Source organism: Squalius cephalus, assembly GCF_949319135.1.
Source record: "Squalius cephalus genome assembly, chromosome: 10".
Taxonomy (NCBI): domain Eukaryota; kingdom Metazoa; phylum Chordata; class Actinopteri; order Cypriniformes; family Leuciscidae; genus Squalius; species Squalius cephalus.
Genome location: NC_137131.1, coordinates 12,170,253 through 12,190,735, shown reverse-complemented (window position 1 = coordinate 12,190,735; position 20,483 = coordinate 12,170,253). Strand labels below are relative to the sequence as shown.

General features: G+C 35.6%; 1 protein-coding gene and 1 long non-coding RNA gene across 2 annotated transcripts; one reads left to right on the top strand and one right to left on the bottom strand.

The window, feature by feature from the left end:
* Positions 1-1,680: 1,680 nt before the first annotated feature.
* LOC307165999 lies at positions 1,681-3,699 on the top strand. The gene is made up of 4 exons (XR_013822568.1): positions 1,681-1,761; positions 2,167-2,283; positions 2,378-2,485; positions 2,641-3,699. It is a non-coding gene; the product is annotated as an uncharacterized lncRNA (long non-coding RNA).
* Positions 3,700-8,093: 4,394 nt separating this feature from the next.
* Positions 8,094-20,447, bottom strand: LOC307165870 (cystathionine gamma-lyase-like). The gene is made up of 12 exons (XM_079883908.1): positions 16,874-20,447; positions 15,869-15,950; positions 15,690-15,785; positions 15,466-15,575; positions 14,424-14,558; positions 14,155-14,212; positions 13,990-14,067; positions 13,063-13,215; positions 12,172-12,293; positions 12,039-12,091; positions 11,324-11,462; positions 8,094-8,511 (listed from the first exon to the last, which is right to left on the bottom strand). Exons 1-12 carry the CDS (start codon positions 17,561-17,563, stop codon positions 8,497-8,499), a joined length of 1,731 nt encoding a protein of 576 aa, XP_079740034.1. The 5' UTR covers positions 17,564-20,447; the 3' UTR covers positions 8,094-8,496.
* Between the last annotated feature and the right edge of the window lie 36 nt (positions 20,448-20,483).

The following is a 20,483-nucleotide window of genomic DNA, read 5'->3' as shown; positions in this document are numbered from 1 at the left end:
ATACAGTATCAGCATTTTATACGTTTATTTTCAGCCTGCGTCAGAAACACAGAGAAAAACAAAACATTAAAACATACAAAATGTATAATGTTCAACTATTAATGAATTATATATTTTTTCAGATTATATATATAATCATTTTCTTTGTAACACATGCTGTAAGACACCTACTTCCAATTCCATAGAGGTGAATTATAACTCAATTTTGGTCTTGTAAAAATGTCTCCTGATTTATGAATCATAGCCTGCTTTTTTTATTTTTTTAGGAACTCCATGTTCCAAGAAGCCGTATCTAGAAGTTTATGTTCTCTTACTGATTCATCTGAAAGTCAGTGTCACCTTGTACATGGGCAGACAATAGACCAGGGCCTGTCTAAAGACCTAAAAGAGGCTCCATAAATTCCCAACTAAACAAATTTCAACAGGAGGGATCAAGGAAATGAATAAGACATTTCACAACTAGGCTAATTACAGTTTTTCTGAATTGCTAAAACACTAAACTCCATTCACCAGATTGTTCACCAGAACACCAAATTCTCAATAGCCTATACCGATTTGTCGAATAAATCACTATTTCTGAAAAAACCTTAAACAAGTTCAGGCAGTTAGACACTGTTTGCAAATATCCTGCACTCTTTTTGCAAAACTCTAAACACATTCTCACTCATTAAAACACGTATCGCACTGTGATACATTTGTGTCGGAAAACACTAAACACAAGAGGCAAAAGTTAAACACAACTACAACACAGTTGTCATCATTTATACACACAACATTATTTCTAATGATGTGATCAAACCAATTATGAGCCAGTTCAGAATGCATAGGTGACACAGGTGCAATGAATTTTAATACGAACAATTGATGGAAACAATCTGAGAGGGAGAGGAGGAAGAGGATGAGGACAACCCTTACTAAAAAGAAGTATACTTCAAGTTCATTTTATGAAGTATACTTAAGTAATGTTCAAGTATATTTTTAAGTATACTTTATGTAGTAAGTATACTAATATCAATGTGTACTTGTAGTAAACTTGTAAGTGTAATATTTCAATACTGCTTGGGCTAAATTGGTCCACTTTTAGAATATTTAAGTGTACTATAAGTGTAAACTTTAAGTACACAACTAGGTTTCTCATTTGTAATGCATCTGTACTACAAGTAAACTTATAAGTATACTAGTAGTTTACTATTTTAATACAAGTAGTACATTTTTTAGTTTAAGAAAGTACACACTGAAGTGTACTCTCAGTAAACTACTAGTTTAGTAGTTTATACTAAAAGTATACTTGTAAGTTTTCTTTAAGTGAACATAACATTATACTTATAGTTTACTATTTATCATAGACAGTAAAAGAAATGGACACAGCGACCCCACTGGATTCAACGGAGAAAAGTGAAGTCAGTTAGAAGCGCTCACTTCCTGATGGCTGAGTGTACTGCGCAGACTCAAACTGAGCTTGACGACATAGATGTGACGTGAGCAACCAGTCTGTCTTCTAGTAGCTGTGCCAAGACAAATCTGAATCATTCACTTCCGAAACTTGCAGAGACGGAGATCGTGAGTAGGAGGTGTTCATGAGCTAGGAGCAGGAGAAAATTCATTATTTTGTCATTTTGCCTCCACGTCCCCCCGATTGCCCGCGAGCTTCTCCTCACGGTAATTTCTCTACTGTGCGACAGAGAGTCGTGTGGTTATGACGCAATCGTTAGCCTATTTTTACAAAAACTGCTTCTACGGGGCCATAACGTAAGATACAAGGTAATGGAGCCTTTTATACATTTTCGTGTTTCTTTAGAAATAAATAATGGACAAATAGAGTCTTTAAACGCCTCAGATGTAAAGTTATTCGCTGTCAAAGTGAAGCCAAAATGAATGGGAGTCAATGGAATGCTAACAGCAGGTGAGGGTCTGCTAGTCAATGGCGGCGCCCAGGGAAGCTTCAGTTTTTTCTGAAACATTACCCCCCTGCTATTTATATATTATTTTTGCACTTGCAGTATACTACTATGTTCAAATGCAGATATTTTTATACTACTTTAATTTTAAAAATATTTTATTAGCTTCATGTATCCTTTTTTTATCAACACTTGAATGTCAGTAAGTTTCATAAAAAAAGGCAACATTTTAAACAAAAAAGTTGAGAAAATCACATTTTTGTCAAAGACTACGCCTTGATCAGATTCAGAACGAGGATCAAAACACAGATGGAGTAGATCGAGTCCAACACCCCCAAAGCTTCACAGTCGTTTTCTCTTCATGGGTTACGCTTCATTTCATTTGGTAATATTAAGCAGTTTTGATTTACACGCTGTTTAATGTTTGATGATCACGTTATTTTACATTTGAGTGAGCAATCTTCTATCGCTTGTTTCAGCTTCTTCTTCTCCTGTATTTTGATCTGGAGATTCTGTACTAGAAGATGTCATAGCGTCCCCTACCGTATAACAGTGAAAACATGGATAGCTGGAAAATTCAGTCAATGGTGGGGTAATTTTAAGTATATTTCTGAGAAGTACATAAATTATATTTTTGAGAAATATATAAAATGTAGACTGAAAGTATACTTTCTTATTTTTAGTTTTAAAAGAAATATACTAAAACACTTGAATAAACTTTTTTTTTTTTTCGTAAGGGAAGCAAGGACAGTGTTGTCAAGGCTGGATGTGTAAGATTGGAAAGTTATTCCAAGAGACAACATTGCCTGTGATGTGGATAAAGTCCTCAGGCCAGAGCCAGAAGGAAGACATGATGTTGAAGCAGAATGCTGACCTTGATTTTGCAGTTGCACCACATACAGATGAGTGCAGCCTACTATAACATGCTTTTCATTTAGTTTTATTTGAACTTTTTGGCTTTTGCAGTTGGACGGCAGTATTTTTAAAGTATGCAAGTGCTGAATATACATTATATACATATAATATACATTCAGTAGCCTACTATTCAATATACAGTACAATACTATACTTGCAGTGCATACAACAATATATTCACCATACTCAGATGCAATTACCAAACTTTTTTATACAATATAATTTTTTTGTAACGTTCTGGATGCTGTGTTCTCCATTTTTTTAAGTAGTGTCTAATTAATGTTCTGTAGTGCTTATTTTATTGACTCATGTGCGTATGATCTGAAAGCATTGTTTGATTGAGTACAGGTGAAATGGTTTTAAAGCAATTGTTCGACTTTGCCAGAAGAGTCAATGGTTTTGTGAGTTTAGTTTGAAAATTTGGATTTGTGTTTAATGTTGTGAGAAAATGGGTGAAGGTTTCAAGAAGTGTGTCTTAGCTTTTGTGAAAAAATAATAGAAATTACTAATGTATAGTTACTATGCACTGAGAAAATCAAAGCATATATATATGTATATATTGCCATAATAATTATTGTAAGACTTTGCCTGTCATGTAGAAATGTGATGTCATATTTTTGTTATTAATAATTCTGTAGCAATACTTTAATACAGAAGAAAATGTCTTGTTTTTACTTCTTAAAAAAGAGTATAATGCATCCAAGAAAGGACGAAAATAACAAAATGTGTCCTTTTCATGCCTGAAACTCAAAGCCTGAGTGTTATTACACTATGACAAAGTTCAGCTTTTGGTGTACAAAAAAGTGTCCATCTCTGTGCAATGACGCATTTGACAATACCGTCCCTCACACAGGAAAATAAAGTAATTCAGCATTGTGTTCCACTGAATAACAAGTAATCTTCATTCTAGTGTGCGTCAGAGTAAAACACAAGGAGTGAATCTTGTCCCTGTCAGAACTGAATGTTACCTTGATGAACCTCCTGTCTCTGACTCAGAAGATGCTTCTGTACCCTGTGATGCATGCGACCGATTTCACTCATTACAGAGCTAACCTGGAGCTCCAGAATTATTTTATTATTTTAACAGACATAATTGAGAAATTAAAAAGAAAGGTATAAGCACTGAAGCAGTTACACTGTCAGAGTTACACTTCAAGGTTACACTTCCTGTCTCTTCATTGCAAGGAATAAAAAAGGTTTCCATGGTTAAAATTTCCATGGTTACTCTGTATGGTTTCGTAAGACATCAGATATAATTAAGTAGAAATTACACAGTTTGCATCCCTTATATTTAGAAGTATATGAACGAGCAGCAGAGGAATAATTTCCAATCAGCAAAGATCACAACCAAAAAAGCCAAAACAATTACCTTGATTGTCTTTCTGAAAGATTGATCCAAGAAAGTCTATTATGTCCAGTGGCACCACATTAAACTGACAATGAGAGGTTCCATGTACATAACTGGACTTTATTGATTGTGAAGCTCTGAGCTGTTTTTGTTTTGTCCATTGGAAATGTAGTTTAACATGATTTGTCAGACATGCTCGTGAACACTGTTACGATTGGAGCACTAAAAGTTTGATTAAAGGAGAAAATAGCATTGACAAGGATGAAAACAGCACTCAAAAACAAAATAACAAAAAACAGCAAGCCCCTGGATTGATTGTATGATTTCTTTTACGTTACAAATGGCTTTGGGTAAAGTCCAAGATAAAAAGTTTTGTTAAGAGTTGGTTAAAATGAACAAAGCTGCTCTGTGTAATGGACTACAAAGATAAAATCAAGGGAAAGAGAATAATTACTCATACAGTGTGTTAAAATGTGCAACAACAATACAAATATTAACATAATACCTTTTGTCCTACATAACCATAATTACAATCATTGGTCATTTAAACTTTTTGAGGATGTCTAATCTCTAAAGCCAACTGCTTTCTTGAACCAAATGGATGGCTCAAAGTTTAACAGAGTCATTTTCCACTTGATCTATCTGAATGACCTTACATGGCCCGAGCTACAAATGAACTGGCACATCTTCACAAAGACACTCTGAGGAACGAAATGTGTCATCATCCAGTAATTACACCTATAACATTTATAATGTGATGCATAATACTGGCCAAAGTCACTTTTCATTATTTTACCTGCCTACGCGATGGGAAGAGATTGTTATTACCCATTTAAGTGAAATATGAAAACTATTGAAAAGAACGTTGTAAATCAAAATAAAAACGGCACAATAAATCTCTGGGGATGAAATGGCTATTCATTATCACAACATTTAGTCTGTCCTGTAATAGCATGACTCATATAAAGTAAAGCCTTCATTTCATCAAATTGCTCAAAGGTAAGCTTTTAAGCAGGTTTTTGGCTCTGTGATGGTAGAGTGGTAGTGTGTAAATAAAATTTCAGATTCCACTTTTTATACAGGTACATTGCATATATAAAGCATTTGAATGTTTACCAGCCAGTGGCAATTGTGGTCATAGGAAAATCAAATAATGTGCAGTAATGATCTATTCATCTATATTGTGAAAAATAAAAAATATTGTAGCTTATGGTTAATTGTAAGAAGAGGGAAGACTGAGTTATGACATTTTGATTAAAAATTACCAGGTCAAAAATTTAACATGTGGATGATGGATGAATGGTTCACAAAATCAATAAGATGCATTTAGAAAATAATATAAAATGAAAATAGAGTGAATTTCTATTTCATGCCGACTTAAAGACAGTAGGCAGTTTAAAATGGACTAAAACAAAATATATGACAGTATTAAGAATGAAGGGTATGTAAACTTTTGAACTGGTTCATTTGTGTAAAATCAGATATTATTTTGTCTTGTGGACTGCAAGCAATTTTGCTTTTAAAAGACATCTAATAGTCGTCCAAACACAGCCCAGGCGTCTAGGCTAAAACAAGTCAAAATTTGGGCTGTCAGTGAATATGTAATAGAGTCTAAACCATCGCCTAAGAATAGACTAGTCATCAATTAGATAAAGAAATGAAATGAGTGAAGAAATTAAACCAAACCTTGTAATCACTGTTTCCTTTGCTTACATGAAGCAATATCATACATCTCGCAAGTTATTTTGGCAAAAACGACATACAGTGCTATGCATAAGTTTAGACACCCATGCTAAAGTTGACTAAAAAGAGGAATAAAAAATCATCTTTTGGAAATTGAACTTAATGCCTTAATTTAAAAAATTAGGAAAAATCCAACCTTTAAGGACACCAATTTTCTTTGTGAATGAATAATGTATCGTAAATAAATAAATGTTCTTCCTTAAAATACAGGGTGCATAAGTCTGGACACCCCTATGTTAAATTCCCATAGAGGCAGGCAGATTTTTATTTTTAAAGGCCAGTTACTTCCAGGATCCAGGATACTATGCATCCTGATAAAGTTCCCTTGGCCTTTGGAATTAAAATAGCCCCACATTATCACATAGCCTTCACCATACCTAGAGATTGGCATGGAGTACTTTCCAGAAGATCATCTCTCAATGCAAATCAAACTAGCTATTAGGCTAACTGAAATAAAACCATGCCAATCTCTAGGTATGGTGAAGGCTATGTGATGATGTGGGGCTATTTTAATTCCAAAGGCCAAGGGAACTTTATCAGGATGCATAGTATCCTGGATCCATGAAGTAACTGGCCTTTAAAAATAAAAATCTGCCTGCCTCTATGGGAATTTAACATAGGGGTGTCCAGACTTATGCACCCTGTATTTTAAGGAAAAACATTTATTTATTTACGATACATTATTCATTCACAAAGAAAATTGGTGTCCTTAAAGGTTGGATTTTTCCTAATTTTTTAAATTAAGGCATTAAGATGATTTTTTATTCCTCTTTTTAGTCAACTTTAGCATGGGTGTCTAAACTTATGCATAGCACTGTATAACGAAATTCAAGGTTATTTTGGCCAGAAGTGTGTTACTCGCAGCCGGACTATATCGGGTCTATAGTTAACCTAGATGGTGAAATGACGGCTATTGCTGGCTGGGGCTGTTTAGGACAGTACTAAATATGACCACAAATGATTGTTACTAGCATAGTGCAAACAGTGGCAGCTAACACTAGTCCATTTAGACTAACATACGATGTTGTCTGCTTAAACAGTTCACTTGCTGGTCATAGTTCTGAAATTACATATACGAAACTGTGGGAATAGCTAATTATATAATCTCAGGTCAGGAGAAGAATTAGAAGGATTGGCTGTCACCACCAACCTACTGTGAAAATGTTGCAAAGTAGCATCATCTTTGAGATAGGCTTGCGTGTGCAAATCAATATCTTCTCTTTTGGCTATGTGAAAACTGGAAAGCAGAGCATGAAAGGAGCCTGGCAAGATCAAACATGAATCTTGATGAAGAAAAATAGAGTCACACAAGAGGTGCAATTTCAGCTTTGCTCATGTTACAATTTATTCTATTACTAGCCTGTAACACGTACACATACTGCCCCCAAACTGTACGAGCATAATAACAATAGGCTACTTATTTATGAAAAAAAACACTATAGAATGAACATTATTTACACCTGACCCTGAAGAGATTAGGGATGACATTTTGTATGCGCTATGTCTAGCTTAAATGGACAGTATTATGTAGAGTTTATGACTCTGAGCACAACCTTTGTCACTGAATACCTGGGTTAATGGTGTTGTTTCCCCTGTGTGTACATTTTGCTATATAGACCTTTGAGTCAGCAAATAACATAATTGAAGTGCTTCTTTCATTTGATACAGAATACTGTATGCCTTGTGGCAAGATGGTGGAAAACAGGCATTGAAATATACAGTACTGACAAACAAAAAGGCATTTAATATGCTTTCTGACAGTTTCATGCCTTAACTGAATGTTATTTATCAGTAAAAACTGGAAATATAAAAAGCTAAATTGGCTGTCAAGAACTTAAAAATATTTGCCATCCTGATTTGCCAATATTTGCACCCAGAAAAAAAAAATCTTCAATTGCTCAGGAAATTAAGAGACAACAAATCAGCCTTGTCAGGACTAGTAATGTAAGCATCACGTCATGCCCATCGCAGAAATAAATTTAAGCCTGATAAATACTGCAGAGAAATAATTACTTCTCAGTTCAAGCTGTCCTTGCAGCATTATTGATGTATTTGTTAGATGGACTCATTCGATATGTCTTTTAATATTCATCTTCCAATTACATGTGTGGAGCTTGTTGACTTCAAAGTGATTGCTTATAGAGTACAACCATCAAAGACATTCAGGAACAAGACAAAACAGACAGGGAGAGACTACAAATGGCTTTTAATGGGTCTGGCAACACAGACAATGATCATATGTGATCCCTTTAGGATTAAAAACACTTAGGCATCTAGTCAATATCTAGTATTTAAAATACTAAACTGATCAATGAAAGACATTATGAGGTGGCTTTGCATCTTTGATGCAGAAAATAAAGACTGATTGTGTGCGTGTGCATTACTTGAGAACTCAGAGGGTTTCTGTTTTGTTTAGCCCCACTACCTCATCAAACTATAATTACAAAAAGTAGAAAGACAAAAGCAGCAAATCTTTGAATGAAAAGATGGCAATTAATGTTTTTCAAGCATAACTGTCAAGCATAAAGTAAATGATCTTGTCTCGTCCACATGTGGCATCACTGTTGTCTCTGATTGATCTTGATCAGACTCTTACTTTTTTGGATGCTGTTTAAAAAACAAAACAGGTTGCATGACATTAGATTTAATGAATATTGAACAGAAAAATATCTAGGTTTTAACAGGAAATTGAAATTAGTATTTGGTTTAATACAGGCTTTATACATGTACACTACTATTTAAAAGTTTTGGTTTGGTAAGGTTTTTTGTTTCTGAAGAAGTCTCCAATGCTCAGCAATGCTGCATTTATTTGACCAAAAGTACAGTAAAAACAATAGGCTAATATTTTTAAAATTTACAGAACTTAACCATTTAAAACAACTTATTTTAATATTTTAAAATGTGTTTTATTTGTGTGATAGCAAAGCTAAAACATTATAGTCTTCAGTGTCACAAGATCCTTCCGATATCATTCTAATATGCTTAGGAAAAACATTATCATTATTATCAATGTTGATTATTTGATGAATAGAAAGTTCAAAAGAACAGAATTGATTTGAAATAGAAATCTTTTGTTTGTGAAAACCTGTTTGTGGTTTGTCCCTCCTCGGAAGACTGTTGGAAAATTCTCACCACTGCTGACCGGCAACAACCCACAAGCCTTTCAGAGATACTCTGACCCAGTCACCTTGCCATAACAATTTGGCCCTTGTCAAAGTCACTCAGATTCCTGCCTATTTCTATTGCATCCAACACGTTGATCACAAGAACTGATTGTTTGCATCTAATCTACCAAGACCTTAACATGTGTCTTTGTTAGGAGATCTTTTGGTGGTGGACAGGGGTCATCATGGGCACTCTTGACTGGGGGCGGCTATGCATGACCACGCAGCAAACTGTAATGGACTGTGTTTCCTGATAACTTCCTATCATGGGCAGCATTACGGTTTTCAGCAAATTGAGCTACAGTAGCTCTTCTGTGTGATCGGACCAGACGGGCTAACCTTCACTCCCCACATGCATCAATGAGCCTTGGGCACCCTTGACCATGACGCCGGTTCACTGTTTGTGCTTCCTTGGACCATTTTTGGTACTACTGCTTACCACTGTATACCAGGAACACTCCAAAGTCATGCCGTTTTGGAAATGCTCTGACCCAGTTGTCTAGTCATCATTATTTGGCCCTTGTCAAAGTCACTCAGATCTTTTTGCTTGCCCATTTTTCCTGCTTCCAACAAATGAAATTCAAGAACTGACTGTTCACTTTCTGACTAATAATGATATAATCCAGGGGTGCCCAATCCTGCTCCTGGAGATCTAACTAGTTGCAGAGTCCAGATTCAACGCAACTCTAAATTATAATTATCAAGTGTTCCTGAAGACCTTAATTAGCTGTGTTTGATCAGGGTTGGAGCTGAACTTTGCAGGAAATTATAACTGAAATAACCAATATTATTCACTTTACCTGCAGTGGTTCTAATGTTGCGGCTGGTGTGTTTGTGTTTGTGTGTGTTTGTGTGTATGTATATCATTTATTTTATTTTTTTCACCCTATATCTGAAGGTTAAGGTTTGTCCTGAGTTCACTAGCTAGCTGATACGGAGAGCCCCACAATCTCTGCCAACTGGTTGAAACAGCACCTGGCCACAAGGGCAGCAATTTAAGGCTCCTTGCAGACAGTGGTTCAATAAATGCAGTGAATATTAGCATTTTTTTTTTTTTAACCTCACAAAATGGCAGATAATTAACCTACAGTTTTCAGATAGAATGGAAGAGACTGAAGATCTATAACTCTCAGAGGAAAACTGTGTGCCAGGACCTAATGGAATTCACCTCCTCAGAACAGGTCATCAAATAAAAACACACCGCAAATCACAAAAGCTCATATTGTATAAGCTCAGTGGGATTTTGAATATCAATTGGATACAAGTCATGATTTAATTTCCAGTCTCTTAAGATGTGCAGCAAAGCACATCTAAAGGGATCAGATATGGAACTGCAGGGCTGGCATTGAATTTCTGACAGAAGAAAAGACCTTCACAATAATGGGGTGCATGGTGTACCTGTGTACAAATCTGATCAACCTACACTGCTGCACCTTTGCTCTCTAATAAGCATCCGCTCACACATCTGCAACGCTGCGATATCACGCTTAAAGACTGCGTCCAACAGAGCGAACAGGTTTCCTGAGAGACTGCACTCCTAGCTTTCTCCTCACAAATATACGTTTCTATGGGAATAATTCTCAGACTCTGACCTGAGCTGATTTGTCTATTTCCTGGAGCCTTATTTTTCTGGGCACTTTAGAGAGAAGCGAAATGGCCTGTGCTCTCAGAGATGGCTCACTGAACTTTATAGGCTGAAATGATCTCGCTGTTGACACACGCTTAAAAAAAGCCATATTTCAGGGAATAAATTCAATTTACACAAGCGTGCACCATTAAACGCATTAAAGAACCTTTGGTTAGAAAATGAAGCTCTACAAATAGAAATGCACATGAATACATATAATGCCTTTAATCAGTATCATATACACATAATGCACTGGCCATCTGTAGATCTATTTGGGACCACGTATTTGGTTTAGACTGTATTTTTCATTTTATTTTTTGAATTTTTATCATTTAAATATTTTGAAAGAATTCTCCTATGCTCACCAAGGCCGCATTTATTTGATGAATGATACTGTAATAGTTTGAGATTTAACCATTTAAATTAACTGCTTTCTATTTAATGTATTTTAATGTGTAATTTAGGACTGTGATTGTAAAGGTGAATTTTCAGCATCATTACTCCAGTCTTCATATAATAGTCATTTTTATTGCATGACATTTTTGTGGATACTGTTTTATTATTAATCAATATATATATAAATGTTTTACAGATAAGTATGTGCACAAATGTGTTGTGAAATACTCACTGCAGCACAGAGGGCTTGGTCTAGGTCTGCAATAATATCTTCCTCATCCTCCAGGCCCACCGACAGACGAATGAGTGTATCACTGATTCCCAGCTCTTTCCTCTCACTCTCAGGAACTGAAGCATGAGTCATAATCGCTCTGGAAAAGAAAAGTGCACCATGGGAAATGGAGGTGAATGAAATGTCCCCTTAAAACGAGTTTATTTTTCTCCAGTATAAATCATAGTAACATTGGTGCAGGTGCGATATCAAATAAGATGTAACTAGATAATTCTGTGACGTTATCACTTGCATTCTAGTGAATTATTTGTGAGCCTTAAGAATCATTAATCCAATCACACAATGATGTTTCAAAAGCCACCTAGCAATTAACCTTAACTTTTTTTTTATATTGAAGGCTGACTATAATAGCCTAAAGAAATGTTACATTAGTTCTTGCTGAATAATGTTCTACAATGACACTGAAGGCTCAGACAACAAAAGTGTTGTTTCTGCGATTTCCTTTATTACAGTGCTTGCGCCTCCTTGTGGCCATCCAAAATCCAAAAGCCCATTTGAGCAATTTTTTTAGGGCTTAAACATTTATTACAACCAAGCATACTTGTTTCATAAACAAACATATACTCAATGATTTTGTTTTCCTATATGCTCTGGATTTAAATGAAATCTTCCCTCAGAACAGTCAGTGGATTTGGATAGTGTTCTCAGTACTTACGGGTGCTCTGCTAGACTCTCAAAACCACCAAGACTTTCCGCAAGCGCAAACAACTGAAATGCAAAATACAACATAGATTCTTAAAAAATGTAGGATGGAAAAGATTTTCAAACAATATGTAGATTCAACGCACCTTCAGATTGCTGAGGAAAGCTGAGGCGTGCTCCAGTTTTCCTTTAATGTAGAAAGTGATCATCCCAGGACAGCCTGTGCACTGTCTCTTTGTCAGCTCGTGCTGAGGGTGAGATGGAAGACCTGGAGTAAAAAAAGATGACAGAGTTAATTAAATCTGACTGGAATCCCTCAATATCAGTTAATTTAAACAATTAAGTTCATGGTTGGCCACAGGTATAATACCAATGAGGTCCCTACACTACTATTCAAAAGTTTGAGATCAGTAAGATTTTTTTTTATTAAATACTTTTATTCAGCAAGGACACATTAAACTAATTAAAAGTGATAGTAAAGACTTAAAAGACAGTAAAGATACAAAAATGTTCTATTCATAGAATCCTGAAAAAAAAAAATGTATATTAGTTCCCACAAAACTATTAAGTAGCAAAATCGTTTTCAACTGTGATAAGAAATGTTTCTGGGAACCAAATCAGCATATTAGAATGATTTCTGAAGTATCATGTGACACTGAAGCCTGGAGAAAAGGCAGCGAACCCTTCCATCACAGGAATAAATTACTTTTTAAAATATATAAAAAAAATAAAAATCATCGTAATGTTTAATAATATTAAAAATGTTTACATTATTTTCGATTAAAAATAAATAAATGCAGCCTTTGTGATCATAAGACACTTATTTCAAATACATTAAAACATCAACCCTAAAATTTGTGGGTAGTGTATATAAATTCACAATATCACACTCATGCAGAATTATCATCAACTCAAACATTTACCATTGCATTCATTTGAAATCTTATTTTCAGATGGGTTATTTGAGCAATCACCAACATATGCCAAATTAACCCAACATACACTTCTATGTAATGTGAGGATAATAACACAGACACCTGGGAAGAGGACTCTGTCCACTCTTGGGTCGGCCTCTAGAAACCGTGCGGCTGCCAGTCCATTCTTAAAGTGCTGCTTCATTCTCAAGTGCAGTGTCTTCAGGCCCCGGTTGCACATATAACAGTCAAATGGAGAGGGAACGGCCCCAAGCTCTGAATTGAAGATAGGAGAACAGAGATGAAAATAAACGTCTACTTCTGCTGTGCAAATGACTCAAGCTCATTTTTAGTGTTACCGTCAAAGACAAATATGCAAGGTGATATATTGCTATAAGTGCCTTACAGAAAGCACAAGATTAATCATCACATCAGGACTGTAACAGTTGGGAGGTGTGAGGTGAAGTTGATAAAATTACAGTTTGCTCAAATTATACATTCAGGGATAAGACAAGGACGATTTTCCTGACACTTTTTCTGAGCTATGCATTTTGAAATCAAGAGGGAGTGCCAAGGACATTTGAATAAATTACATTTTACATAACTGCTTAGCAAAGAGACTACAGGTAATAACAAAAGATACTAAATCAGGTTATTACCTTCACCTGAAGACAAGTAACTTTCCTTTCAAGTGAATGAAAGGCATTTGTCTTGTTCCTTACAAAAGACCCCCATAGGGTAGATAAAAGAACTTCATTCTTGCAGAATTCCTTGTTCGCAGAATTAGATTTGAAAATTACACTCGGTGTCTCTCTCTAGCATATTAAAACACAACATCTTCTCTATATCTATGTACATTATAACACTGAACTGAACCTTTAACAGTCTTTGGTTTGGCTCTTATTAAATAATATGCTATAAACTGCTTGTGAAATACACTAATACAATAATTTGATCTTGAGTCACAAGGCTATGTCATAAAGAGAAGAGCTGTTTGCTCAAAATAAGGATGTTATCAGACTTTAAGTTTCAGTTTAAGTAGAGCCTTACCACTCTGAAAAAACCTCAGGCGTTCATAGACGTCCGCACGGTTGAGAGAAATCAACCCCATGACAACATCGGTGTGTCCTGGAATTATATAGATAATTTTAACTTTGATCAAGAAAACATACAATTGTATAAAAGGTTTATATCTAATTTTTATTTTGTTTTTACCATTCATGTATTTTGTTGCAGAATACATGCAGATGTCTGCTCCAAGTGCAAGAGGGCGCTGTTCCAGTAATAAGAAAAATGGTGAAATAATTAAATGAATACCTAGTTCTGTAAAAGGAAACTCTATCCTTGCACTGGAGTATTGTACACAAAACTTAATAAAATTAAACTGTTACAAAGTTAAGTCACCTTTTAATTGTCTTTCATATCCCTAGATATCTACTCCAAGTCATTAAAAGAACATCAGCTAAGAAAATAAATGTGTATACCTGAAAGTAGGCTGACATGAAAGTGTTGTCCACAACAACAATTGTGTCCTTGTTGTGCGCATGGACAATATCCGAACAGCCCTGAATGTCCACGACCTTCATAGTAGGGTTTGTGGGCGTTTCAATCCATAGCATCTGTAGAAATGGGAATATTACCCAATTTTATTTCAAGTAGTAATTCCCAGATCAAATTAAAGTTCTCCCAAAAAATAAAATCCTGTCATTAATTTCTCACCCTCATGTCGTTTCATTCACACCCGTAAGACCTTCGTTCATCTTTGGGACACAAATAAAGATATTTTTTATGAAATCCGAGAGATTTCAGTCCCTCCACTGGGAGCAACACAATTTACACAATCACAGGTAGTAAAGACATCAAAGTAATCCATGTGACTCCAGTGGTTTAATTTTAATTTTATGAAGTGACACAAAGTGCTTTGTTTCCACCAAAAAAAACAAAAAAAAACATAATTTACCACTATATTTACTAAATAATATTATCCAAAGCACGTTCAACAAACTACTGTCAAGTCAACACAACACGCATGTGTCATGGTGCTCCCCCTACTGGATAGCAGGTCAATATTTTCGTAAATAAAGTGGTAAATTTTGTGTGTGTGTGGGGGGGGGGGGGGGGTGTACGAAGTGACACAAGAGCACAAACAAAGCTCTTGTGTCACTTCGTAAAATTGAGGTTAAACCACTGGAGTAACACTGATTACTTTAATGATGCCACCTATCGTTCTGGACCTTGATTGTGTAAATTGCGTTGCTCCCAACGGAGGGACGGAAAGCTCTCGGATTTCATCAAAAATATCTTTATTTGTGTTCCGAAGATGAATAAAGGTCTTCTGGGTGTGGAACGATATGAGGGGGAGTAATTAATTACAGAATTTTCATTTTTGGGTGAACTAACCCTTTAACATAGCCTACCATACTGTATGTTTTTGGCATAGCTATTTACTGCCAAAAAACAAAAGGAATATCTCAAAAACTGATAACATTCTTTAAAAAAAAAACCTGCTTTCTCTGCCAGGTGTACCTTTGTGTTCGGTTTTAAAGCTGCTTTTAGCTCGTCTAGCTTCGTGAGGTCAACAAAAGTGACGTCAATGCCATATTCCGCAGCTATTTTTCTGAAATATTGGTTAGTTCCTGGTGGGGAAAAAAGTGACAGTCTCAGTGTCTCTCTCAGCTATATCTCAGTATTTTACTCTCTTTTCTATCAAGTGTAATAGTTTAAAATGCTTTTTAGGAGCAGTAGCTCACCTCCATAAACATCATTCATGCATATAATTCCATCTCCGGCCTTAAAAAGATGTGTAATGGTGAAAGTCGCAGCAGATCCAGAGGCAAGAGCGAGACCTATTATGAAAGTCAGAGCTTTAAGTTTATGGCAATGTCATTTGTAGATCATATAAATGATTGTGTGTTGGTGATTCACTCACAGTATTGTGCATCATCCAAAGCAGCAACTGCTTTCTCAAGACAGTTTCTTGTTGGATTTCTACACCTGCTGTACTCAAAACCCTGGCAGATAAAACATTAGAAGAAAAAAGTATTGAATTCAGAATACTATAGAAAAGTGATTTGAATTGTGCAAATAAAGTGTCAAATCTGTGAGTTAAATTTAAGATACACAAAAACTGTCAAAGGTGCAGTTGGTACAATTTGCGGTGTCTTTATGAAGAGAGAGTTCACAAGCAAACCTGACCTGGCTGTTCTCATGACTCGTGTGTTTGAATATTCAATCAACTTGCAGCAGAAAACCATTCTGAAAAGGTATCCTAAATATTTGTATCTGTTGGCTGGTTCTAGAGGGGTTTGGGGCAGGGAGACCAGTTTGAATCAATTAAGACCATCTTCAACTATTTAAAGTTTTTATCAATTGAACATAATAATGAAGCATTTGACCTCAACCTGTTGTGTTGTTTAATGTCAAGTTAATTTAACTATACAGTTTTTACACAAATAGGCCTGTCTTAAGGTTATGATTTTCCCCAAAAAAAGTCGACAAGTTCCATTTCTTTAGTTTACCCTGCTGAAAACAAAAACTTAAGCCGGCCTAGGTTTGTTAGTCTTCACGTATGGACAAGCTGAAACGTGCCCAAGGCCCCTCTAAACCAGCCAGCAAACCAGACCATCTAAAACCAGTTACTAAGCCAGGATTTTCAGCAGATTAACTCCTTTAAATCAAGAGCAGAGTTATTAATGTAGTTAACCGTGGCATTAGTTTATATTTACATATAAATTCATTATTTAAAAAGAAAAACCTTTTTTTTTTTTCACAGTAAAAGTCCTGCCATTGTTCATTTCACATCACATCCGTTTGGAACAGCTCTTAATCACAGAACCGACTGCGTTCACAACACAATCTCCAACTCAAATCTCGGACTAATACGAAAAACAAAACTAGGCTCATATATTCTCAGTGTCAACCCCTTACAATTTACCGCATGTTTCCCCGGAGCGTGCTGTTTAAAGGTTGTAGACAGTGAAATGGGAGGCACTACGGCCATAGAGTTCCACTGCTCCGGCTCTGAACCAACGTGGATCGCATCTGTGGCGAACGATTTAAAGACCGGCTGGAAGCCGGCTGAGGCTGAGCTGCTGTCGTTCTGCATGTGTGAAGCCATGAGCACTCCGGAGATATAGCTGATGGTAAGATGCAGGGTTCCGAGATCAAAAAAGAGTGAACAGTGTTTCAGCAACACGTCTCTGTTTGTGTTTAAGGGCAAGCAGTGGATTGGCGATTTATAAGGGGCGTGCTGGGTCACGTTATTCAGTGAGATTATGTAATAAATTGTGTTATATAATATTTTTTTATTCGTACAATACTGTAAATGATTACACAGAGGTTTTATTAACACAATATATTTAGAAGCAGTAAAGATTGTAAAGGTTAAATTAATATTTAGCTCAACAATATAACACTTAATTAATATGCAAACTGTCGTGCTAGTAAAAAAGGAAAAGAAAAAAAGCCATCGATTTTGAGCTGAACTGTGTGAGCTGGAGCTTTTTAACGGTTTGCAAGATCTCCAAGAGTCTGAAGTGGGAGGCCTCTGTTCTGCATATGGATTTAAACTAAAGACATAAGATATTTCCAAGCATTTACTACCGCTCCGAGCAAGATGATGCATGGTAAACCTTGGATTTTAATAAAGTATAGCGCAATATAATAGGGGCTTGATGTATTGTAGTATTTATATATTCAAATAAATGTCTACTAATAATCCCAGATAGCCTGTTTATGGTTTAGATTTCCTGCATAATTATAAAGTAATCTGTTTTTTTAGACCTTTTTCAAAAACATAAAAAAATCAGAATTATTCCAAACTTTTGACCGCCAGGCGCTAGTGTATAGCCTATAAAAAAAAAAAATTAATTTTTTTTTACAAAGGCCTGCCATTTCAAGATGACTGGAGCTTGAATTCTTATTCTGTTCATGAATTGTCCTATTCATGAAACACCACGAGTTTGTTAAAGACATCCTCTGATAACTGTTAAATTAATGAGTGGAGTTGGTTTGCAATTGCATCACAGCAGGAGAGGATAATATCCTATTAGGGCTTTCAAAGAGAGGCTTCTCTCACCAGATGGAGGTCAAAGTTCATTCCAAATTCAGATGGCCTGAACTCAGCTTTGTACTTTAGTTTAGCATGATTTGGCAGACAATGCTCTTCAACACTATTGCTAGAAGTTAATAATTGTATAAAAGATTAGCATTAATGTTGACCAGGCAAAACAGCACTCAAAGCCCCTGGTTTTGGCTTTGGGCAAAGTCCAAGATAAAAATTTTATTTTTAAGAGGTGGTTAGAATGAACAAAGCTGCTCTGCGTAGTGGATTGTAAAGGATTAAGGGAAAGAGAATAATTACTCAGTGTGTGTAAATAAGCAACAACAAATATTAACAAATCATACCTTTTGTCCTACATAACCATAATTACAATCATTGGTCATTTAAACTTTTTGAGGATGTCTAATCTCTAAAGCCAACTGCTTTCTTAAACCAAATATGGCTCAAAGTTCAACAGAGTAATTTTCCACTTGATCTATCTGAATGACCTTACATGGCTCGAGCTGCATATGAACTGGCACATCTTCACAAAGACACTCTGAGGAACGAAATGTGTCATCATAAAATGTGTAATTAAACCTATAACATTTCTAATGTGATGCATAGTACTGGCCAAAGTCCCTTTTCATTATTTTCTACCTGCGCATACGATGGGAAGAGATTGTTATTGTCCAATTAAGTGAAAAGTATTGAAAGAAACTAAAGTATGAAAGCTATAATTTATCAACCTATCCTTGTGGAATAGTGGAAAAAATTTTGTTAACTTCTCAGCTTAAGTGAATTATTATTTAACCTTTACATTATTTGTTGAACCGTGGTATTAATAAAAACTACACAATAGTAAGAGCTGAACTGTTGCTTCATTTATCCAATTTGGAAAAAGTGCTAATTTGGAATTCCACCATGGAAAAAGAGGGCCGGTCTTGGGCCTGAAACTCCCGGGCTGAAAAGTAGCCCCACTCCGGCCCTGGCCTGTGGCATGACACAATGAAAACCAAATAATGTGTAGTCCCTGTATTTTATTATAGTGGTTCTGATAAATGAAATAGCAACATATCTTTTCTTCCATATTGTGAAAAAGATAAAATGCAGCGTTGGGGCAGTTTAACTGCTCAGGGCAAACAATGGAGAACAACTATCACAAAACATAAAAACAGCTGATGGTCATCCAACAACACATTAAAAATCAATCGTAGGTAAACTTTTGAACTGGTTCATTTGTTTAATCAATTATTTTGTCTTGTGGACTATATGTAAACATCTGTGCAGGACTGTACTAAATACAAACAAAATGTAATTTTTATGATCTTTATGATAAATGTATGACCACAACCGATTGTTATAGCATAGTGGCAGCTAACACTGGCCCATTTAACATACATTGTTGTCTGCTTAAATAGTTCCCTTACTAGTCATAGATTTGAAATTACATATATTCATGAAACTGTGGGCTGAAAAGAAAATAAGTCGGCTATTTATAATCCCAGGTCAGGCTAAAAATTAGAAGGATTTGATGCTGCCACCAACCTTGAAAATGTTGCAAAGTTGCAAAATAGTTTAGAAGTTGGTCATTGCGACTCAAACAATATATTTTCTTTTAGATATGTGAAAATTGGAAAGCAGAGCATGAAAAGGAGCCTGGCAAGATCAAACATCAATCTTGAAAACTAAGATTAAAACGTTTTTAAAAGTTAAAACTGTACATATCAAAAGCAAAATTGAAAGTCAAGAATTGAAAAATATTTGCCATCCTGATTTAAAGCTACACTGTGTAAGATTTTCTTCCATCTAGCGTTGAAATCGTATGTGACTACCAATAGAATATTACTTTCTAGCCCCTCCCATTCCGAGGGCGTTTTAACTCCTACGGTGGCTCCTACAGAGTAATCTCCCGCTCGCATTAGTCACGGTGCCACTGAGTGTAAAAGCGCGAAAAGGCGAAGCTTGAATTTCCAGGTATGTCCCTCTTTGGCTAATGTATTTTCAAGATGGAAGCGCAACATGGCTGCCGCCATATGAGCGACTAGCTCATATGTATACTGAATGACAGATTGTACGCTTACGAGAATACTTGATTAGTTGGTGGAAGTAATTACACATGAATGAGCACATATAATTTTGAAAGAACAAAGTGTTTTTTGATAAGAATCAACTTAAAAAGTTACACAATGTAGCTTTAATATTTCGCATGTTTTTCTTCATTATTCAGTTTCTTTCAGCATACCCTAAAAATCTTACACTGTAAACTAGGGGACAGCGATTTTGTCTTGTCAGGACTAGTGAAGTAATTATCACATCATGCCTGTTGAAAAAATACATTTAAGCCTGATAAACACCGTAGAGAAATAATTACTTCTCAGTTTAAGCTCTCCTTGCAGCATTGTTGATGTATTTGTTAGATCGACTCATAAGATACGTATTTTACAGTTTATCTTCCAATTACATGTGTGGAGCTTGTTGACTTCAAAGTGATTGCTTATGG